The sequence below is a fragment of the Diadema antillarum genome, unplaced genomic scaffold, assembly GCF_040938485.1.
Source record: "Diadema antillarum isolate AM-2024a unplaced genomic scaffold, OU_Dant_1.0 seq00000589_RagTag, whole genome shotgun sequence".
Classification (NCBI taxonomy): domain Eukaryota; kingdom Metazoa; phylum Echinodermata; class Echinoidea; order Diadematoida; family Diadematidae; genus Diadema; species Diadema antillarum.
Window position 1 is genome coordinate 868,147 of NW_027271521.1, and position 25,321 is coordinate 893,467.

Below are 25,321 nucleotides of genomic sequence, written 5' to 3' on the forward strand. Positions count from 1 at the left end.
AGTAGTCTTCTCATCCAGCGGTTACTGCACAAAAACTTCAAAAATTCATAACTTTTGAACGGATTGTCTGATTTTCCTCAAACTTTCACTGATGTGTTCTACTAATATTGCTACATTCTCTCAATCCTTATGTTTATGAAGGTGAACTTGTCCTTTAAGTTATTTCTTCCTTCATTTCTTTTTTGTTGCATTATACCAAAATCTTCAAACACCTAATACCAAAAACCTCTCCTTCTAGCAGCAATCTCCCTCTAAACCTCTCCTTTGATTCTGCTGCATCAACAATTACTGATAACATTCCCGTGATCTACCGGTAATCATACTTCAATTTGGAAAAATGAAAAGCCCCCTAAAACATTAAATGTCTCGTGTATTCATGAATGAACACTACTGCTCATTCATTACCTGGCAGGATCAACTGCCACACACATTTTTTGGGAGTTACAACTTTGGCACTTTTCTTTACTGGGCTTTTAAATCTACTACAAGAAATTCAGAGCTCGCTATTCTACACACCAAAACACTCTATGCCCGGGTATTCAATACATTCATTAGGTGAAAATACAAAAGTATACATCTAATGACAGAAATCTATGTAAAAGTCTATGAATATTTTGACACTAAGTAGGCACTAACAAACCCAGTGACATGGTATTAAATGTGTGTACATGTAGGCACTATAAAATTTCGATCCACACGCCTTGTGCTACTGGAATGCATGTAAGCACAAGATAAAATAAAAGAAGGATCATTCAGTCAGCAGCCCCAGCTCAAAATTTCATCATAAGTACGAACATCTAAACTATGCTAGCAGCCACAACAATGTGTACGCTGTGCGAAATGATAATAGAAAATTACGCAGGGCTTTCTTGGATCTTGATCACGTACGTTAGACAAAAAAAAAAAAAGAAGTTAATATTGCCATAAACTAACAATTAGTATTACATGCTAATATATATACACACATAAAGATTTTTTTTTTCCTCTGCCTAGTTTAGAAAGGGCCTCATGACACAATTTTTCACTATTAAAGATAATAAAGACATTTATTTTGTGGAGAGTAAGCATCCCTTTGGACTGGTCAGGGAATAGTTTGAACTGTGCCCCCCAAAATTCCAAGCTTCACCATAACTTTGGAATGATTTTGAAGTGTAATGAAGCCACTAGCATTTTCTTTTTCCAAAGACAGAAAAAAACCCGCAGTTACATGAAAAACAGGGAAAAAAGAATGAGTTTACAATTATAATCACATGTTGTACTTCTAGATAATCTACTATGAAATAGAGAAATATTACCTTCAAATTCGAGATTGGGAGAGGAAAGAAAATAAACTATCAATAATCATGAAATTATTTTTTAGGGCTTAAGTGATATTACACTCCAGTAAGAAATAAAGCAGCGTGCAATCCTATTCTCCACTAAAATGTAGAATACAGACTGATGAAATTGCTGGAATTCTCTTTTAATTTTTATCAACTTCAGAAAAAAAATATCACACAGAAATTACAAAAATAAACAAATTGCATGAAACACTTGATTAAGATTGTGACCTTGGGCACATGTATACTTATCATTTTGGCTAATACTTTTGTATTCATTAAGTCGCTAGCTTTTTTCACACTATGGGTGAAGTATGATTTGAGTATATCATTGCCCTTGAAATGACATCCTTGTCAATTTTCTACACTTCATCCGTTCCCCTCAAATATTTATGCAAAAAAAAAACCCACCAAATACCCAAAACATAACACTGCTGTCCACCTACAACTGGGTGTCTTGATGTGAATATATCTCCATGTTTTCGTTCTGATGTCTTTGTTAAAATTCTCCTCCAATGAACACCACTTTTACCCCGGTACATTTACATCTAGCTGGAAGCATGCTGCCCGTACGTCACTGCGATGCATTTTTTTATCTCATGCCGACTCAGCGCCTCTAATGTACGCAGCTGTTCGGTTGCAAAAGAAAGTTGAAACATGTCCCCTTCCCCCTCAAAAAATAATCATAGTAAAAATAACAGACGTGTACTCCCAAGATTGACATCAACACACACTGAGATGCAGCCAGACAACAGGCTAACTGAAATTGTGATCCGGATCACGACTTCAGTCGTGAATGTAACTGTGGAAATTTCTGCGCATTTCACGGGACGTAAAACCAGCGCAACATTAAAGTGCGCATATATTTTTCTTTGATATATGTAATAATATTTCATCTCTTTCATCCCATGGAATTAAATGGACGCGACATTCATTTTAGCCAACTGAGCGCGAAAAATTACGTGAAAATTTCCACTTTCACAGTTAATGCTGACAGCTGGCATGTGGGCAAATTAACTGGGCCTATAAAAGAGACAAATAGACATTTACTTGCACCACTTAATCTTTTTGGTTCTTTTAAGCTTTTTTTGATGACAAAAAATGAGCAATAATTAACCAGAAGATAGAGTATTCCACACAATCCTATAATGAAGCACAATGGAAGAAAAATTAATATAGCATGATTAAATGGCTACCGTCAATTGATTACGCCTGCACATGAATGTGGGGAATAGGAAATCTATATAACTTTGAATTCTCTTTTCTAGTATTTGCCATCACCCAAAGCGAAAGCAAGCAAAGAAAGAGAGCACAATCTAGAATGAGCACAAGACCAGATAATCTACGCTGTCTCGTTCGCTCACAAAATAGGGGAAGCGACGTGCACCTTTATTTCTGTCTTCCTGTATGCTCTCACAATAAAACGAGTGTGGATGACCGGAAAGAGGTGAAGGAGTTATTTGCGAGTCTGGTCTCGCATCACGTTTATCCAAGACATGCAGCACTTTTGCCAGGGATTACAATGTAACATCATCACAGTCATGTTCTCGTTGGTTCACTCTTTGAATTTTCTCCACCGCTCATGGTGCAGCACACGAAATGCACGACGTCGGCAGCTTACGGGTCAAGTCTTCCGCATAGAAATGAGACATACGGCAAAAAATGGAGGCCGCACACGGGGAGATTTTCCACGTCTCACACCAAGGTCTCTTAACAAACTAATTTTTAGTTTACAAGAATACATCCACACAGTCTGCGGCCAATCCGGCTGTGTTCCTGCCTCCGCGATTGCACAATCTCTGTCGTCTCTCAAGATTTGATTTTGTCCAATTGATGCCCTCTTGGTGCTCTCTCTCTCTCTCCTCCTCTTGAGTTGATTAAAAAAAAAAATTAATAAAAAGATCATACGTCAGTGCGCACTTCAAAAATGTAAATCTGGATACTCTTTATCATTCCCAACGCTCGCAGAGGCTAACCTGCCAGGCGACAGAGCAGACATGCCACGTGTTGCCATAGTGACGTGGCAACAGCTCGCAGACGAAGAAGAGAAGCGAAGAGTGTTTGGCGTATGGCACATGTTAAGATTTGGTTTTACTCTCACACGATCACACGGAGCTAATTTCCTGATTTATGCCTGTTGACTCTTCTGTAGGAGATGACCTAAATTGGCACCATCCACCCTCCCCTTCCCCTTTTACCCAAACAACAGGGCGTGGAAACCCTTCATCAAAATATTTCGGGACACATGGAGTAGTTCTGGTCCCAGTAGTTGCCGCGGTAGACCCAGTCGCTCTCCCCCGTCAGGCTGTTGACGTCGGCGCGGAACCAAAGCGGCATCCATGTCTCCTTGTTCTTGTTGCGCAGCTTTCGGCGGGCGCGCTGGTTTTCCTCCAGTCGATGCTTTTCAGAGGATGCACCGTCTGCCCGGAGGAGATTCAAACAAGAAGAAGTAGAAGAAATCATTAGAGATGAAAGAAAACATGCGAAAACATTTGAAGAGTATGAATGCAGAAACAAATAAATGCCATTTTCAAAGTTTCTTAAGTAAGTCATCATCAAAACAGAGAAAAAGTGAAACTGCACTTGTCACATAATGAGAAATAATTTTTAAAGATGTTTGTTTTTGGATATCTTTACATATTATGTCAACTGATTCTGCCCATTTCAAAATGACTACATTAATTCAACAACACGAAGGAAAAAAACAACAATAAAAGAAGGTAAATTAAGTTCTCTGCTGCACCAGAGATAGACCCTGAAAGACAAAGAATCCATATCTTCAATTCAGTGTTTGATCAAGTCACATATCCAAACACTAACTTCAAAAGCATTCGGTAAACACTAGAGCGCACACACAGCATGCTGATCAAACATTTATTTTCCTCATTTATTCCTCTCTTCTTTTTTTTTTTTTTTTTTTTGGGGGGGGGGGGGGGGAGGGGAAGGAGGGCCTGGCACGCTTATCATGACTGCTAACAAAAGTCATGACTTCTGTGTATCTACCATACACAGAAGAGTTCACCTATTGAGAAAAGATGTCTGAAAAACTTGGCACTGGAGTCAGTACTTTGTACCTAAATCTAAAACAACAATAGCAATGATAATAATGATACTGCCAAATGGATGGTAATCAACAGTTACCCAGTGTGCAATGCTACCGCTTATATTTTCAATTGGTCTTACTATCATGAATTTTACTTGGTTTACTGAAATTTGCTAGATCTATGGCATGCCAAGGTATTGCCTCCTGTATTTCAGATAGAATGTGGTAAAATTGGTATTCTTTTTTTCTTGAAAAAGAATAATACCAGTTTCGCATGCCACCGCTGTGGTTCCCTCTAGCAAATTCTACCTCTCGCAAAATTGTCTGAGCAGTCCCGATTTGCAAAATCATTATGCTTGCAATATCATTGCTTATTACAGAATGCTGCAAACAGTCATCGTACCCACAGGGCACGCATGGCAGCTCGCTCACATGTGCACAATGAATCTGCGCTATTTGCAACCAAGGGTCACTTGTAATCGCCACTGCAAGAATGCAAAAACGATGCTGTACAAGCCGGTGTCTAGCTGCTGCCGTGGTAACAGCAAATTGATGTAGATGGCTTATATGGACTCTGGCCGGATAAACAGAGTAATCTTGTGACCTCGTGACCTCACAATGTACCAGTCTGATCCCATTCACTCACAGCTCAGGCCATTTCGGACCAGTCCAAAGTCTATCAATTCCTTTAGTCTCCCTTATCTAATCTCACAAAGCACAACACAGCATGAATCTGTCTATTCACTCAAGGTCTCGGATTAAAAAGTAAAACAAAAAACAACCCACTTGATACTGTTACTGTTGCTCTTTGTATTGCCAAATATTCTGCCAAACTGTCTATACATCTTGCATTTCTTTAGCAAAAGAGGAACAATGCTTAATCTTTTTTTTTTTACATTTCAGTGTGGCAACAAAAAGAGATAAGCACATTCGATTCCACGTCAAGGTTCTATTTTTGCTTGCAGAGAGTCCCTGATAGTTGCTAGCATATCAAAGCTACAAACGACGAAGGCAGCTGGCCATTGCGACAGCTAAAACAAGCGATTGAGGTGAAATGTTATGGATGTTATAACTGGAACTGGCTGCCCACTGACATACAGGGGTTGCTTCCGTGGACCCTTGTTATTTTATGGATATCTGCCCTCCAGTTTCCGTGGCCAATGGTCACTGGGCTACACCTAGATTTCACAACATGCAAAGCCCAGAGTACATGAGGCTCCTTTTCAGTCATGTGAGATATCACTCCCTTCTTCTCCCCTCCCTTCCCCTCTTATCACGCGTTCTCCATTTTCTCTCCAATTTTTTATCTACCGCTGCCTATCACCACCTCGGTACACAGTCTGACCAATTCTAGAACTGACGTAAATGTCAGGGCAGTTCTTGCGGGGAAAGGCAGTGGTCCGATTTTTCAGAGATTTATGTCCTGCAAAACAGCATTTCTTCCCCAAACAAATTTGCTAAGACAATCACTACATCACATGTCAAATTTAACCCGCTGAGGACAAGCTGATTTTGCTATAACATGTTTCCAATGGGCATCTGCCAGAGTATACTAGGGACTACTCTTTAATGGGTTAAGATTCATTTGTCTCTTAGTATGATAGTATGGCAATAAAAGTAAACAATACCTGACTAGCTTTACTGTTCTTTTTTTTTTTAGCAAGGGGGGGGGGGGAGCAAACTTTTGTCAAACCTATGCTTTAAGATTGAAAAGGTCAATCTAGCCCACAGGACATTATGATGACAAGAGAGGGGAAAATAAAATGAAAGTTGTCGGTAGAGAGACGGAATGGTATGACTATTACATTAAGACTTTACATAAAATATGACTCACTTTACAGTATCTCAAAAGCCGGTATTCATCACTTCAAGCTATGAGGAATCAACTGATGTTTGAGACAGACAAATTACATTGCCTGACAAATGATGGTTGGTCCCTACACTAACCAGCAGGTACCATGGATTCATGTTCGCTACCCCTAGTGGCCACACTGGATACAAACATGACACCTTGTGTGACCAAAGGTACACTCATTTCATGGTTGATACATCTTCTGACTTAAGGGTACACCACTTAAATTAAGTTTTGTACTTTTCATCACTTGTATGAACTTATTTGATACCTCAAAAGAGCACGAGGTATACTATATTCACGTTCAATACCTCAAGTAGTAGATAACTACATCGGGTTCGCATTTAATACCCCAAGCAATTGGTAAATCACTCAACTTTTATTTTACACCTGTTTTTTATCGGGGATACTACGGATACGTAATAGAAACTTGCAGTAACCGATGCTAAATTCATTTTGACGGGTGCCTCTAGTGACCACTGGGGGTACACTGAACTCACCGATATCCCCATTTTCCAGTAGCCTGATGTCCGGCCTCAGTCTGCTGTCTGTACAGGGCAGTTTGGTCTTTGTACTCTCGTCCAGTTCATTCAGTTTCATGGCGAAGGATGTGAAGGAGTAGTACTGGACGGTCAATGGTTGATTTGAGGCGTGAGAAAAAGAGAATGAAATATGGTAATAGTGTGTGAGACCTCATGATCTTTTATTCTGATTTTTTTTTGTGTGTGTGTTTGGTTTGCTTGCTCTTGAAATATATTTTTTTGCATAGAAATTTCTTGCCTATTTCGCTACAGTCATGCTTCATTTAGACATAATTCTATGAGAAAAAAGTAGGCCTATTGTTACAAATCAGCTAAGCAAGAATGCCTTAATATTATAACACCACAAAGATTCACAGCATGGAGTTTTCACGAATTGGCGCCTCCGGCCTTTTTCACGGCATGAGACTTCCACAAATCGCCACTGGCATTCAATGTATTGTGTAGACAGAAGACTTTCATGTGAATTTTACTTTCGTGCATTTTGACTCAAAAGTTTGAAACACAAGTTTCAAGCACAAAGAAATTTCTGGTTTTGCGGTACTTCCTTTTCAGGAAAGCACATTTCACCAAGTATTACACATGGAATAATTAAACAAGGTGTCTCATCTCATTTTTAATTTTCCATAGAAGAAACAGCAAGTGTGCATAAATCTGACTAAAAAAAGAAAAAAAAGGAAAAAAAAAAAAACTCACTTGCGATGAGTCTGCAGGTCGTGGCAGGTTCTGCCATAGAATCTGAGCATCATTGTCCGGATCGTCATGCGGGAGGCTGTCGGCACCGGGTGAAGTCGGTGGACTTTGCTGTGGGGAAGAACGTCGGAGGAAATTACGGGTGAATCCTCGTGACTGCAAAGGTACATATCAAGAGGGCTCCTACTGTGTCAGGAACCAAGGAAGTTGGGTTCTTCAAACATTACACAAATGATGTCTAAACACTCACATGTTCAATTAAATCAGTATATTTAATGATGCGCTTTAGAAAGAGAAGTCAGAAACGTATCTCAACTTTATAATATTTGTAGGAGGGATACATATGGCATGATAGCAGGGTAGTAAGAATGTTTGAAGAACAGAAGGTGAGACTTATCATACAGTCTAGATTTGTTGCAAGAATCCCTTTGTAAATTTAATGGGCAGATGGATATTTCAACCAATATACACACAATTCATTTCACTTAAAATCAATGCTAGTCCATTACTCAAGTAGAAATGCCTCATATTCAACACACTCACCCAATTTCCTCAGTTTTGAATTCGGCATTTGGTTTGACCGTTCACACACCAACGTCCAATATTTAGTGCTTATGGCACGCCACAAATGCAAGTGATGTGCACCATAAATACAAAATCATAAAAGGATATTCCACCAAAACTAAAAGAGCAACAGAAATCAAACACAGCTAGTCGGGTGCATAATTTTTGCTCTCTGCGTGCATGCTGCAACATACTATATTCGTACCTGCTCTTCTCTCTATCCTTGCATCCCTCGCACCCCCCCACCCCCCCACCCTTCAGCCCCCCCCCCCCCCCCCCCCCTATCCTGCCCCCATCATGGTGAGAAATACTCACCCTCTCTGATGCATGGACTTTCCCTCTTTTCCTCTTCTCCTCCTTCTTCCCTTCCCGGAAGCCGGTCTCCACCGCACAGATGTACTCCGTCCACTTTCCATACAGGTAGCACAGCTTGTTACCCCTGTGACAGGGAGAACGTTAGAGGCCAATGGAATTGCCATTCACAGGGAAACATTACAGTTTAAATGCTCAATTACTTGGAGTTTGAGAAAAGTGTGGATTTCGTGAACATGCATTGCACACTGCTGAAAAACTGTAAACCCCTATTGTAAAGAGCTGTTCAGCAAACCTGATTTTGCATTTATTAGAGAGAACTGGCAATTGTAAATGTGATGTGCATTTATGCTTCCCAAGTATACCAAATTTGTGATTTGAAAAAAAAAAAAAGAGTACACTTTCGCGCTTTTCAAATTGACATTTTGAAATGGCGCTTATATCGAAAGTGAGTCGAGACTTGACCGTTTTTTGCCCTAATCACATTTCAAAATGCTCATTAAGGCCCAAAAAATTTAGGCACAAAGGCATCCTTTAAGTAAGCAATGCGTCATTGTAGGTTACATGTTCACTGAACGTCGCATGGAATGACGGGTCCATTTTCATTACGTCGAATCTAATAGATTTACAACAAGGTAATACATGTAGCTGTTTAACCAAAATTTCGTCCCTGTCTTTATTTGGCACTCACCTCTTGTCTGTGATGTGACCCTCGATTTTGTGCAGGTCGCGGCCGAACCAGCCCGCCGGCTTGAAGTTGAGCGTGCTCTTGTGTCCCGTTTTGTGATTGATGATCTCCAGCGTGCCGTACTGCTCTATCCAGAGCCGCCCCACGATGAGATTATGAACACACATTAGGACGTTGTGGAAGGTGTATGATTCCCCGTGCCTGTATAGTGCAAAACAAAATAATAATGAAAACTAGAGATAAGAGCACAGACCTCCACCAAGCATGCAGCTCATTTCCATCACTGATCTTGTTCTTCCGTAGAGATATCAGTGATTTCCACCCATACGTATACTTATAGCATGCTGAAAGTGTTTATAGTGTGCTGAAAGTCGCCCAATTTCCCAATATCGAAGCCTTTGTTACGTCATAAACCTTCAGCTGCACGGCACGCCTCTCCCCAGCAGAAAGTAGAGCACGCACTTTAGTGCGCTCATGCAAACCTCGAATACATGCAGCCTGAACTCCCAAGTTCATTGACCCTACCTGCCAAAATATAAAAAATCCTTCATAAATTTCCCCAAAATTCTCAGATCACCACCAAAAGTTAATCGTTTGTTACTTGTGTCATTCTCAACCTTTCCTGCAAGTTTCATCCCAATCCGTTAACTACGTTTTGAGTTATTTTGCACACGGACAAACTAACTAACTTACTAACGAACACACAAACCAATGGTAACGAAAACATAACCTCCCCCCTTGGCGGAGGTAACAACTGAATAACTTATAAAAAAAACAATACAGATACACTGAAAGAGACATGGAGACACCAAGAGACAGAGAGAGAGAGATAGAGACAGACAAACACATCGAAAAACAACAAGAGATAGATGGGACTGAGAGAGACACACCTATAGAAAAAGAAACATTTATATGGAGAGAGCTAGAGATTACATTGTACACTCGGGGTGTCACTGGGTAATCCTAGCAAGCCTTAGCTTCCTCTGTGCTACTTTTGGAGCCGACTTTTGGTTTCAACAAATTCCTGTAACTGTAACGTTCAGTTTCTAGTTTCATTGTGGAAACCACAAGGCACCTACAGCCTTGACATATACAGTATATGGGTCATTCCATGGGGTTGGGTCTTCTCTAGATTTTCATGTTGTGTAGGGAATAAAAGTCATATTCTGAAAAATTTATCAAATAATTGTCCGTGGTTTGCAGTTATTCTTGGAGAGAAATGTGTGAAGAATTATTTGATGAAAAAAAAACAAGCCTGTGTACAAATGTATTTTGTCTATGACTGTTTCACTAATGATGTCCCATGGTTTTTTGTGGTTTATGTTGTGACATAAATATATGCCATTTTCATGGCAATGTAAAACAGGAATATACAACCTTTCAGCATTATGCCTATCATAATTAAGAGAGGCAAGGTGACTTCTACAAACGCTATAAGGCACATAAACATTTGTAACAAAATAAGAACACCAGAGCATCTTCAAGCAACCTCATACCTATGTTACAAACGATGTCCATGGCAATTTTTGTTGTAACATAGGTATAGCATGGTTTTACATACACTTCCAATCATAATATGATTAGAAACTTTATTTCTATAATGAGATTTATATTTCAGGAGTATTCTTATCCAAAAATTAGCATAAAAATCCTCCAAATAAACGAGAAAATACGGAACATATCACTGTACTTCAGTGCGATGTCCGGCCTCTTCGTGTAACGTAGGTAAGGAAAGACGCGTCTCGCGATAAAAAGAAGAGCTACTAACTTCAGCAATTGTATTCATGTCACTGGCAGTCCTCCCCCAATGGCAGAAAAACTACTCACAGCCAATATACACCTACCTGGACAGCGCAAGATCTGTTTTTCTGCCGTTGTCCATGTAACGTAGGTACAGGAGTTTTAATGTTTCTGATGTCAATTGGTAAGCTTTTACGCTATTTTACGAAAATAATAACATTTGTCATATTCTGTAATTCTATTAGAGGAAAAAAAACGACATCTAAACCTCTGAACTGGCCAAAAATACTGTGGACGATGATACTGTAGTCCCACATACTGAGATATTTGTTACAGGTTCATGTTCATAATTTTGATTGCCAAATTTTCCGTCCATGCCGGTCTCTGCAAAAGGAGCATATATTCCTCTCTTAGAAAACCATACAAAAGTACATCAGTGTATCTTCACTGCAATATAAAATTGTTTTACCTCCCGATTATGGTGAATTTTTGGACCCTTTTGTCATTAGGTATCTACCAAGGTAGACGTGCTAGAGTTGTAGTATTAGTCACTATATACTAGTTGGAAAACGTAGATGTCCAGACTGCATCTGAACTAGAGAAATAGAGTTTGCCTTATTTTGCTGGTGATATTGAGGGAACTAGGAGCTGTGAAATTCTTTGTCTTTAACAGATTTACTTTGAAAATGTCAATGTTTTCCATCCAAGATTTCACTGACCTGTTAGATGCTCTGATGAAGTTGTTAACATTTCACAAGGATTCACCATTTCCATTCCATGTTCACCCACGTGTGAAGTCTCAAAGCTAAAATGCCAGTGTCCTATTCAGTTTGGGTGGGTAGTGGGTAGGAAAGGCTTCAATAAAATTATGAACCCCAATCAAAATTGGACTATTATTGCTCTACACTATCATTCAAAAAGAGGGCGACAATTTCGATGGGGGATGAATATAAAATAGGGCCTAGTATTATTTTGGGAGTCTATCGAAAGGCCCATAACCGTAACCGTAGCCCTGACCCTAGCCCTAACCTTAGCTAGGACACTGGAGGCAGCGATCTGCCCTTCCTGCAGTGTAGCTTGCATCTGAAAACAAGTTTTTAGCATAGAGTATGAAAATGATATTTTCCTATGTTTTGCATGCTATATTATTATTATTAATATTTACATCATTTTAAGCATAACCCATTTTTTTTTCCAATTTTGGTGGGAGGTACACATGGAACTCTAGCTAATGGGTATGCCAAGAGGTAGAAATGTAAGCAAAATTGTTAAAATTATTTAATTCCATTCATAAACACACAGATACATCAACAGGAATATATAGTCAACCCCGACAAAAATTTTCTTTTATTTTTTTTATTATATTTCTCTTTACACCTTTTGTTCAGTTTGTTGATGAATCTGCCATGGCTCCTCCTCTACCACCGCTACGTGTTAAACTACATGAAAGAGTGAAAAGGACACATCCACAGCACTCCACAAACAGAGAGGAAGCCGACAAAGCAACACTAAAGAAGAGCGAATGTAACAAACTAGACAAGAAGAAAACTGCACAGAGGGAAAATGGACAGAAGAAAAACAAAAATCGAGGGCTAAATGGACATTGGACAAAAGAGCAGAAATTAATTTCAAATAAAGAACATGGAGAAGACAAGAAGACTTGTCTGATTTCTCTTTACTAGTTTTCTTAGTTAGTTGACAACTAGTTGATGATGTTGTTAGTGTATATTAGGTCAAATTGTGTAAAGCTTCACTTTCTTCTTCTCCTTCTGATTAAGTCTGCCTTCTTTCATATCAGAGTTACAAAGAATTGAAGTCTGTGTAACATAGGTATTGTTCCACATGTGTGCAGTAGATATTATTCCAAAGAACTGTTACAATAGTGTTATTTGTGGGAACATACATAAAGTCTATATGTGTAGGTTTTAACATCTCACACCACAATAAAGGAAATCAGTTGATATGTCGTAGTGTACCTATGTTACAAAGACATACTGTCCGTGTAACATAGGTAGTACACCGTGGGCGAGGTTGTTGTCTGAAAACCCCTGATTATAACAATAAAATCATGTTTTCACTTGAATACCCATACAAATCACTTGCTTCAATTGTGGTGCTTTTAAGAATATTGTCATTGTGTCACTCTTGATGAAAAAGTTAAACCTTTGATTGAAATTGTTAATGGTTTGTAGAAAAACACATGTTAATAAAAGTGGCTTGCAGTTGACATCAGAACATACAATCTTACTAATAATGATCTCATGCGCCTGTTAAATAACATGTTGATGTGCTATGGACGAAAAAAACGTGGATGTGTTCATTGCTATCATTTCACAACACAAAATGATGAAGGATGTCAACAAATGAAGTCCATGTAACATAGGTATTTTGCCATACCTGTTAACCCATGCTGACTGAAAGTGTGCGAAGTAATAAACAGATTTCTAGTGGAATATGTTGAAGAATGGGAGTAACAAATCAGGGGGAAAAAGGAAATTTCAATTTACCCAACGTGAATTTTCAACTTGTATGTCACAATTTCAGTCCCAACCCCATGGAATTACCCATATACATATTCAATTACACTTCAGACACTGGACTCCAAGATATGCAGGATATAGCGGGTATAATGGAATACAGAGAGTGCTGAGGGGACATCATCCATGCATCTCGGGAATACTTACTTCCCAACTATATTAAGCCAAGATAGAGATAGAGAAAAAGACAGAGAGAGAGAGAGAGAGAGTACATACAAAAAGAAACGAGGACTTCTCTTTCTTTTTCTTCCTTCTCTCTTCTTGTTATACACATATAAGGGCAATGTTGCCTATGAAAATGACTAACTAGGTGTGTTTTTATTCAATTGGTGATATATGTGTTATGATGTATTTGGTGGGTAAATATAGGTGTGTAGCTGAGCAAATTCTGCTGAAATTTACCCAAGCAACTTGAGAGTTCACCATAGAGATATTCTAGTGGGCTTAAATTCCATGAGGGGAGTGTTTGAGAAGAACAGTGCAGATAGAAGATGACATAGCTTTTCCAATGACTAATTGACTGATGGGAGACAGCCACATACATTGTACTTTTACTTTCTGCATATTTCCATGAAAGGTGTAGGACCAACTACTGATTGTTGTGAGATCAAAACAGAAATGCTGAATACTATTCTTTCTCTTTGGCTAAAGCTTACACAGCTTTACAGTATCATTACCTAACTGAATAATCTGTTCAGCAAAGTGAGGTCTTAGTAGGACTGACCATTGGCATGAGATAACTTTTACACGCCACAAGGTCCACTATTGAAATTCTTCCTGAGCAAAAAATTCATTCAATTGCTGATGAGCAAAGGATTGCAAAGATCGCAGCAACAATGTGTGCTGAATTCTTAATCCTAGACAGCTATTGCTATGGGATTCCAACTGCCATTAAAGCTGCTATTCAGAGGCATTCAAGGGAGCATTCATAGACTAGGTAAAGAGAGATTTACACATCAAAACTGATGTCTGCGCACAAAACATATCAACCACAGGAAACGAATTCATACTGCACAAACGTATGAAGACACAGAAACTCGCTGAGGCCATTTTAACCCGTTGAGGACGGGCTGATTTTGCTACAGCATGCATTTCCCATACACACTCTCCCGAGTATACTTGGGACTTGCCCTCAACGGGTTAAAATGGACATCAAGCAGATGAAAGGGGGGGGGGGAGAAAACTCACAGTGATTCTTTCACCAACTATTGTACCCCCCCCCCCCCCCCCCCCCCCGCTTTGCACATTAAATACTGCATAAATGTGACATGCCTTTACAAATCATATTATTCCTAGATGTGAATGAATACAGATTAAATCTTAAATCTTTGTTGGTGATAAGCACTTGATAGGGATCAGCGTGTGGGCAGAGCTCAAAGAAGGTTATGATTGGGGGAGAAAGTCATGTTGGGCACAGACATATTTGCACAAAGTCTCAATGGGTGCACCACTAGGACGGCCCACGGTTACTCATTAACCCAGTAATCCAGCGTTAATCTGCTGACTAATTTACTCCACAAATAATGTCCATTCTACCCGACAGAAACATTCCAAATGGCAGAAATGATTTCTGGCATTCTCATGTCGGAGCACCCACAAGTCAAGTGTGCATAAAGTTTTGTATGATTATGACAAAGACATTACCCATGAGAATTCAGAGGGTTAAATGGTCCCACATTCAAATTTATAGTTTTGAAGGAACCAAATATGTGATGAAGATTTGGTGACAGACTAATGTGTATCATTGATTTCTCTTCATACCTGACTTCAATTTCCATTTAAAAAAAGAAGAAGAAAAGCTGATGTATCCTTCAACGAAAGAAGGGTATCCCTCAACGTAAGGAGGAAAAAAACCAAACAAATAAACAAACAAACAAACAGATGCCATGAAGGCAGACTAACTTTAGAAGCTCTTTGTCATATGAAGGACTTTTCCTTTATAGGGTACCACCAGGCCAGGACTTTGCTTTGCTACAATGTATATAAATGACAGATATATCACCCATACTTAGATGTATCACAAATATTGCCATTTAATAAAAAAATCGTGCCACCTGCACAGAAGGACATTTGTGCAATCTTATCCAAATTGACACTCTCCAAAGATTCATCATTCGATGCAATCGATGTACCAAAGGAAACATAAAACGATACGTAGCAAAATGTATTGCTGTGTGCCTAAAAAGTGCCTAAAAATAATAAAATACAATTTTGTGAATTTTGGCTCTCGCAAAATTCACAAAATTCAAGTGCATTACCAAATTTCTAGTTTTACAGTATTTTAGTGGCATTTGTGTTTAAAGCAAAAATAGATGAACAAAAATCTTCCTTAACCTGGCTGTCCCTTTAAATTCAACAAATCTAGTCCTTACTGAAACGCATTTTCCATATCGAAGTGAAAAGGCCTAAACTACTGTTTGCATGGAATCAACATGGAACCATGTTTACATGTTTTCCCTTCTTTCAATATTATATTCTTTAATACAGTAGTTAGTTATGTTTCTTCATTGCCACTGGACAATTGTAATTAATTTCTTCAAGAAGGCATTCCTTGTACTAGCTTAATTTTACACATCTTTCATAACCAGCCGGATGGCCATGGAAGCTCATACTGTTTAATAGATTTTGTCAAGATTCCTCATGAGCTTACTTCCAAACAACAAAAATGCTGTGCAATAATAAACAGAGCATGTCCAACTGTAGCCTTCTAAAAAACAGAGAATATTCATTATGCATAGATTCTATAAAATCACCACTGGGAAATGGCCATTATTATTACTCTCTTTTTTTCTTTTGTAACAACATGCATCAGTAGTGGTAAACAATTCCAGCCGCCAATAATGATCAAACCACCAGATAAACAAGAATCCAGACATTTAGAGATGATTTAGATGACAAAATTCAAACAGATGGGAGCCCTCCAGAAATTTGTTTACGACTGTGCATTTCTATAATTGTAGCTATTAAAGCATACCAGAGCGAGCATCGAATAGGACAGAGTTAAAACACACACACACACACACACACACACACACACACACACATACACACTGTTGACAAAAAACCCACCCCTCTAAATCCACCACTAATATTGATTTACTGCCTGGCTGATATGCTAGGGCTGGGATGGGATACATACTGTAGCACCCCTCACAAGCCAAAATCTGTGTATATGTTGATTTATGACTGGAGAACCAGCATACACGCATAGTTTATTATGAGGACACCTAAAAGAGTCTTTCAGCCCTGGTTTGCCCCCTCATGCTCTTTAACCCTTCGGTGAGGGTGTTTACTTATAGCACACAAATCCTCTATGCACTTTGTCTCGCTTGCTACGTTTCATAGCACTCAAACTCCAAACAACACCAATGTTGTATTCCCACACGCCAAAAGTCAACATTCATAGATTCCACATTCTTGGGGGGAACATTTTTATGCCATTTGTTTGCTTTATTTTGTGCATTTTCCCGTTCGACCCCACCCCCTTCCCCCCCCCCCCCCCCCAAAAAAAAAAAAAAAAAAAAAAAAAAATTCCATCTTCTGTCAATGATGACGAAGCATATTCACAAGTCCATGTAGAAATTTTGTATAAGGGGATCTCTAGATGTAAACTCCAAGACCAAGTTTAGGGAAGGGCAACCTCACTACTGCCATATGATACCATAAAAATTATATAATTTCTGTATCTTCACAGGTCATACCAAGGAGGTAATAGGCTTGCCTGCAATGTATGGCAGTACCTCCTTGATCATTACGGATCAATACGGTTGGTAGATAGGCTCTGCACACAAACCACAAACCAATGCCAATTTTTCCTTCCATTTCATGGTCCTGAGGAACACTGGAATAGTCTATTATAATTGGTGGCTTCATAACTTTGACAAGCAGCATAGCACTCTGAGACCAGGACTGCCAACACACACACAAATGAAAATCCGAGGGTGAGCAATTCCAAAAATTGGTTAGGGAGATACTCGAGTATTACACTGTGTTCATACATTTCAATCTATGGGCAAAACATGATACCTAAATCAGGGAGGAATTCATGGATTATATTCTATTGTAAGGATATAAAGAGGAATTTCAGTTTTCAGAGACACTCCCGCAAAATTGGGTGACTTTGTAGCACTGGAGACCCTCCATTAATCAATCTTTTACAGGAAGGTAGGAATATATGGATAATTCTAGCGTCGCATTGTTTTTGATATCGCAACTAATTGACTAATTGCCTGCCTGTCTGGCGATCGGGAGGTCGTAGGTTTGAATCCTGCCCGAGTATGTATGCCCATGATTTCTTTTATCAAGATGGCTTCTACTTAACACTGATTAATTTGGAGCGTATTTACGTTGATGTTCAAGGCAATTTGTCTATCAGTTTCAATAAGAATATGATTGCTGACAAATCTCTATCTTTTTCCTTCTTCCTTCATAAAATTAAACGAAGCTAAATTCAGACATAACAATGTCATGACAGCAAAAATTTAGGACAGCTCTCACGTCTAAAGCCTGTGAAGCTACCAGCAAGTTGCAACCCAGTATAAGCAATGCGCGTCAAAAAGAAGGTCCGGATTTTAATGGGGGAGATCTATATCTCAGGCAGCACAGACAGATGTGACAAAGCCAGACGGAACGACTATTAAAGAACGGTACCAGCATATTCTACTCAGCAGCCAATAGCACAGCAGCGAGCTGTGCCAACAGAAAGCACTGCGTCGAGACACGATAGCGGATGGTGTGTGACATAAAAACAGAAGAGGGAAAGAACTCTAAAGGGTAGTCAACCTCATAGGTATGCCAGTCAACCTGGTTTGAGGGGTAGACAGCCTATTTGCAACCTTAAAGGCGAACGCCGGGTGATATTCAGATTTTTGCGTTTGCACAACTACAAATTGGTTATATTGGGTACAGAGTTTCAGAATTTATGGCGATTTGGATGAGGAATAAGAATGTTTTCAAAATTTGTAACAGATCACAATGATATGGCAGCTTCACCATGAGAATGCATGAGAAGGGGGCTCAAGGAAGCAGAATAAAAGACGAAAGCATGCATGAATTCTACACAGGTGAAGTTGATAGGCAAGTGGTATTGCAATAGAATTACACTTGTATAACATTGGAATATATGTGAGTCTCCTACATCATCATACTTGTTCAGTGTATTAAAAAAAAGAATTGTTTGAGGTTTTTAAGAGTATTGGTTTATCGGCTCAAGGACCACAATGAATTCCACACATCTATACATGGCACTATCAGTTTATGTAGGGCTACTACATGATGTGAAATTATGAAAATCATTTGGAGTTCCCCTTTAAAGTGTAGTTGGCCTCACAAGCATGCCAGTCAACTTTATTTGCACCCTCTATGATATAGAGTTCAATGTGGGAGGAAGAAAGGCTTGAGACTTTTTGATTCAAACAACAACAAATGGGCACAAAATAGGATTTACACCTGTACACATCATTGGACCATCCTGGACTCCGCCTACAGTACACATACATTCTGGAGACAGTTTGAATGGTGTGAGGATTGGATATATGTGTTGCCAACTATTAAGCTGCAGTGTATTCATGTAAATCATCATTAGAAAAGATATGATAAATAAAACATATATGGTGATATATGAATAAATAAAAACAATAAAAAGTTGAGCTTCACAGAAAAAAATTGAATAATCCTACATTTGATGAAATTGGACAGGTACCTTTAAAAACAGCCCCACTTGAAATGAATTGGAAAAAATGACATGACAATTACACTTTTTTAATGCTTCAGTTACGACTAGTTCTGAAACCGTTGTCACACTCAATAAAAGCCCAATAAGAAGTCTAAATACTGCACAAGACTTGCTCAAAGATACTGGTAGGAGATTTTCTGTTTTTGCAGGGCATGTTAAGGACATCTTGGAGGAAACCACGTGTCTGGAGATCTCTTCATACACCTGAGTGAAGTGAACACCGCGCTTAAAGGTAGGGAATCCCATTTGCACGCCTTAAATGAAGAGTTGTATAAATACAGTGGTATGTTGAAGAGAATATCATTTTAGAAACTCCCATAAAGTATTGAAAGTGGAAGGTAACATTTAGTACATTTTTTGACGGTTAGATTTTGAATTGAATTGTTTTCGGGGCTCACCGTAAATTCCAGTACATTACTAGGCTACCTTTGCAGACCCATGTACTGCATGTGTGTCCATCATGTATATTTTGTGAAGAAAGTTCATCAACACTTACAAACATTTCTATATACATTCTTACCACACACTCTATATGTTATTACATCAGCTCTTGTACTTTTAGATTTGTGTTCATAGATCACAAATACAGAAGAATGCAACAAAAAGGCTTAAGTGTGGCTGACACACAGAACTACTGAGTAGTTGAGTTTTGTGCATTATTCAAATTTTAGATAACTGTTGACTTCCAAATTTCTTAGCAGTGGCCTAAGCAAGTCCCCTGAGGTTCATATTTAATGTTTTGCTGCATTTTGGGAGGTCTGTAAAAGGTATCCCCTACCTTTAAGTTTTACTTCATTTAGTTTTGTCTTGATTCACATGACCCTTTCTGTGCCAGGGACTTTGGACAGCTTGTACAATGCTATGGAGTTTTCTGTGCCAATCGGCAATCACAGCACATAAAGGATTATGCAGCAGGCAATCCCTTCAACAAAATGAAGACGACTTTACAAGATAGATAATCTTCTTTCCAGACCATTTGCCGATTTTTTACACCTGTCAAAATTATTTCACATCCCTTCTCCAACTTAGCACAAGTTTCCTGCTACACACAGGAAATGGACTTCATAGCTCTTGGTCACTTCACACAGTACCAAATAAGAATACAGCCTTAAGTTGTTGCCATCGTTCCTTTCCCATAAAGTTTGTTGCACTTTCTATCTCAGTCCTCATGGAATCACAGATACGTAGCTATGATACTGCTGGCTTCAGATACAACTGGTAAAAAAATCTATGAAATCATGGCCCAATATTACGAGGAGTGAGAGGAATGCATTTTCCCACAAGCCCCAGGCTTCAGTGAACATTGGACACTCTGATCATTGTGATCTGGTAAGGGCCTGAAAAATTTGTATCAACATAAGGCAACTTCCTCTGATGGCAAACCTGCAGTTGTGGGAGGAGTTGGCAAAGTAATTGTGGGAGGAGTTTGTACAGTAGATGAGGGAGTTTAAAGTGGTGGGAGGAGTTTGCAGAGTAGTAGTGGGAGGAGTTTGCAAAGTAGTTGTAAGAGGAGTTCACGGAGGAGTTGTGGGAGGAGTTTAAAGAGCAGTTACGGGACGAGTTTGCAGAGCAGTTTCAGGAGGAGTTTACAGGGTACATGCAGAAGGAGTTCTAGGAGGAGTTTGCAAAGAAGCTACACGTGGAGTTTTGTACAGAGTTAAAGGTAGACCTTGCAAAGTAGTCGTGGGTGGAGTTTACAAAATAGATGCAGGTCCCCCACATAGTTATGGGTGGAGCGTGGCTAAGTATATGGTACATGGGTGAGGGGGAGGGGGGAATCAGGCGGCCAACACCGGTGGCTGCCCAACTTACTTTGGAAGTTTGATTGTGACCACGCCTTTCGGTTGCACCTCCATGCTCTTGCCCCAGAACTTCAGCTTGGGGTGGACGGCCCCGTGGAACTCAAAGTGGGGTGAGGTGGCGTGGAAGGCACTGACCGGTGGGTGGTGCGAGACCTGCTCAAGCAGTATCCTCGTGTCAATGTCATCCCTGTAGACCACATTAGAATTGCACGAAATTAAAATGAGCAATGGGTGAATGGGTAAAAAGAATTGACTCTGATGTATCATCAGAGAGCAAGTATACCGTCAGATTAATCACAAGATGATGCAACAATTAATGCATAGATAGATAAATGGAAATTGCACAGCACAAGTAGAGGGGGGTTCCTACAAATAAAGAGAATAATGGCCAAGCCATAATACACACACTGTGTCCAATATAATGCATGTCATGTCATACCAGTGGTATGGCAACAGAGTCTTATGCACATAGAGATATCTAGAGGAACATACCTACTGTGTAGATCAATATATCAACATGCTTGGACAGAATTCGCAACGATGAATACACATTATAGACGCAATAGATACAGACATTGACAATATAATAAACATGTTTTAATAGGAAGCAATCTACAACAGAAAACTAGTAGACTGTGCTACAATGATTAACCATAGGTATGCTCTGCTACAATTTTAAAGAGGGTTCTCTTAGCAAATAAGCCACATCTGAACTCATCTATCATAACTGCCATTCTAATTTCTTCCTTTTCTTTTAAAACAAAAACTTCTCAAGAGACTACAAGAAGGGCATACAGTGAGTTATTACCTTTAAAATTCTGAATATCTGACACAAAATTTGAGCACGAGTTCATTGCATGCATAGATTGAAAAGGGTCAATCATGTCCCATTAGTGATATGAGAACAAGTGAAGGTGACCTTTGCATTTTATGTGAAAAGCAATGAGAGAAAAAAATTGACATAGAGCAGTATCTCACCTTTGTAATTCATATGTTTCTCCTAGCAGTGGGTTGAAGGGCTTGCCAAATCTATCTACATTTGACGCTGATGCTGACACAACAAACGCCGTAACCAACTGCAAGTGAAAAATCACAATCAAAAGAAAGCCTGATATTAAAAACATGAAGAAAACAATGTGCATCAACAAATAGAAAAAGAGACAAAAACTCTAATTTTTTCTTTTGATTTAATGATCTCATGAAAGACTTCAAACAAAACATGAAAACATGTATATCTTTAAAATTGACAGATTTCTGAGCAATTCTTTTCAGCTTTAATTCTTCCAAATAAGATGGAGATACAGTTTGTACATATCACATTTTTGCCGCAGTATGTATGTGATAATTTTACACTTCTGCCTTGGGGGAATGCTCCATGTTAAGCTGAAACTAAATCACCTGCATCAGTGATCATGTGCAAAATCTGAAGGGATACATTGTGGGAAATACTGCATAAGAACTGAAATATGATTCCACAGCAATATTATCTGGTTCAGTTCAGTTGATGCTTAAGAAGTGCTTACATGTGAACATTCAGCATCTCAGAGACGTAACGCCAGATTTGACAAAAACTCCGGCTACAATGTGTTTTACAAAAGCATAATGCATAGGTGTCCGCTTTCATTTGACATGGGTAATCTGAAGCGCTTCATGGGATAAATGCATGCACACACACACACACTATTTCTATCTTTTTATGAATTCCTTATTGTAAGGAAGCAACATATTTTGCTATGCTGTTGGGGATCACAAAGAATTTCAAGATACAGTTGTAGGATCAATCAAAGAAAGAAACTGAGGGAGATAAGCACAAAGAGAAGAAAAGAGAGCATTAGGAAAGAGAAAACTAAAACATTTTCATTCATAATGACATGAGGATCTGGAAATCCAGCAGTTTTTGATTATTAACCATGACCATACATTGTACTGGCTCAATGCAGTTCTTGGCCACATATACTTGTACACAGGTCTGTAAGATCAAAATAAATACTTGACATTCTTCTTTCAGTCTTCAACTTTGATATATTCATATATCGCAGTGATGTAACTGCTGTTTTCAACTTTGATATCACAATATTTGCCCTCTATCAAACCAGATAAATGCACTATCTGTACTTGAACAAGCTTGGGAGATCGCAGAGAAGCAGGATAGAGTACTGTCACACAGTGTAAAACCATTCTACGCCAAGTCCCCTGATACAGCCAATCCTTTATATTCAGGATATGTATCTCAATGGCACTTGAACTGTTTGACTTTGGACAGCGACTATCCTTTTGCCCTTCAGATATCAGCTTTTGCACTTTTGACACACTCAAAAGTCCAATAAATTGTGTTATTAAGATTATTTACATGAGAAAGTCTTAGAAGGGACTGATCTAGGTATTATAAAAGTCACTCGATTGTTTGTTTGTTTTTTTCTTCTTCTTTTCAGTGTAATCATACCAACAGGCATAAACACACTCACACACACACACACACTGATGATAAGAAAAGACAACAACAAAAACACTACAGATGACTAATAGCCCTGAAATATGTCTTGTGTAACCGAAATACATGTTGATGCATTGCTTTAAATAATCTCTATAGGGACAGTTTCACCTGTAACTATGCAGTGCTGTATTTCAGTAAAAAGGTACAATATGATTTACCCTAGTGTATATCCCCCACCCCGAAAAAGAAAAGAAAAGATAAATATGTAAAAGCCTACTTATGTTCCATCTGTGTGGATGCAGAGAGGTTTAATATCAAAAGGTGTTTATATACAGTAGGTATAACTTTACTGCTGGAAAAAAATTTACCTTCATCTGTTAATTTCTGCTGCTGTCTCTTGTTATTTCTATAATTTACTATCATTGTGTCTTTATGTGTATGTGTACGTGCATGGGGGGGGGGGGGGGTAAGGGGTTTACCTAATTTTTTTAATTTATGCAAATCGGGTGACTTTACCGAGAACAGATCTTACATGCTTCATGCACTACGGTACCACTATGTGCGGGGGCCCTGTCTGGCAAGGTCCTGAATGTAAACCCTACAGCCCAGTGCACGTGTTGTGTAGGCCCCACCATTGTGTCGGCCCCACCATTGTGTCCTCAGGTCGTGATGTAACACTGGGCTTGTCCACCGCTAAAACCGCTATTCATGCACCCACTTTATTGGAGCGGTACACACCCACGGACAGGGATATGGGGGGGGGGGGGCGGAAATGCAGTCAAGGAAACTATGGGGACAAAAGACAGATGGGCCAACTCATTGTTTGACTTGGAAACTTGTTGGTGCTCTACAGGTCAAGGATTAGTCTCGTTTCAAGACAATGTTCCCCAGACACACACACACACACCGAAAGGAGTTGTCTGCTGGTACAACATCAGTGTAGTTCTGAAGGGGTAAATGACGTGGGAGTTTTTACTGGAGGCTTGTTCCTACACAGAGGTCATGGATTAGCCTCGCTCTGCGGCAATGTCGCGAGTACCAGACTCATTCATGTATTGTACACCAAGTATTCTTAATGACAGTGTGGGAGTTTTGTTGGAATGCACGGGGGAAAGGGATTTATTATTCACGGCAAACATCTTTCCATGATCCGTTCTGTGCTGGAATCGCAAGACGAGGTGTGGGTAGATGGTAAAGAAAAAAAAGATTGCAGGGCAATGAGAATACAAAGCTCAAATGCTGCCTTAGGAGGGTTATATAGTTTTGCAGCACAAGATCCTGTCAAGATTACCTCTCCCGCAATGGCAAAACTTTGCTAGTTATATCAAAATAAGGATAAAGATCAAGCCATTCATTTAGAGAGAACCTCCATAAATGCTATGCTTAATGTTTTAGACAGATGTAACGCAGAACAAAATTATGAAAGGATAAACCATCAATTAATGTGATTCATAGCTAGGCAAGTACAATTGTATATCATGATCAGAATAGTGGGGGGGGGGGCACCTTCCATGAATGCCATTAACCCTTTAACAACTAAAGATTCTGTACATAATGGCTTATTGCTCCCCAGAAGGTTGTATAGCAATATCACTCTAATTTCAATAATTTTCCAATATGTAAAATACACTGTAGCTCACTGCATGTTTATTTTTCAGTTATGTATATCAGAAAACCTATTAAGACTTTACTAAGAGAATTGTGTGTCAAAGAAGTAATTCTGACATACTTTTGTTGACCTTTAACCCCTTATGAATTACATAATTATTTATTCTATAAGAAAACAATAGAAATGGTAAAGCATGACACTATAAAAAAAAAAACAAATGGGGCAGTTTGGGGCGTTTTAGGGAGTAATAAGACGGGCGGTTTCTGGTGGTTCAGTTACTAACGGGTTAATCAAAATGTTTAATAGCAAACATCCTCCAGGTGGGAGGAAGTCTACTTCCTCAAGAACAAACCATTTTCTAGCATTTATATTTGTTTTCTGTGCACAAATGCGAAATTCAAGCCGCACGACATTCAAGCCACATGACCAAGACAGGATCTACATTTCATGCCCCA

General features: G+C 39.1%; 1 protein-coding gene across 1 annotated transcript in view; it reads right to left on the minus strand.

Moving 5' to 3' along the window:
• Positions 1 to 3,266: 3,266 nt before the first annotated feature.
• Positions 3,267 to 25,321, minus strand: part of LOC139735643 (oxysterol-binding protein-related protein 1-like) — a 78,838-nt gene continuing 56,783 nt past the window's right edge. The window contains exons 15-21 of the mRNA XM_071646392.1: positions 21,802 to 21,899; positions 20,834 to 21,010; positions 9,014 to 9,211; positions 8,326 to 8,449; positions 7,450 to 7,557; positions 6,715 to 6,838; positions 3,267 to 3,739 (exon numbers count right to left, since the gene is read on the minus strand). Of these exons, the coding sequence (XP_071502493.1) occupies positions 3,546 to 3,739; positions 6,715 to 6,838; positions 7,450 to 7,557; positions 8,326 to 8,449; positions 9,014 to 9,211; positions 20,834 to 21,010; positions 21,802 to 21,899 (1,023 nt within the window). The 3' untranslated portion in view covers positions 3,267 to 3,545. The remainder of the gene's footprint in view (positions 3,740 to 6,714; positions 6,839 to 7,449; positions 7,558 to 8,325; positions 8,450 to 9,013; positions 9,212 to 20,833; positions 21,011 to 21,801; positions 21,900 to 25,321) is intronic.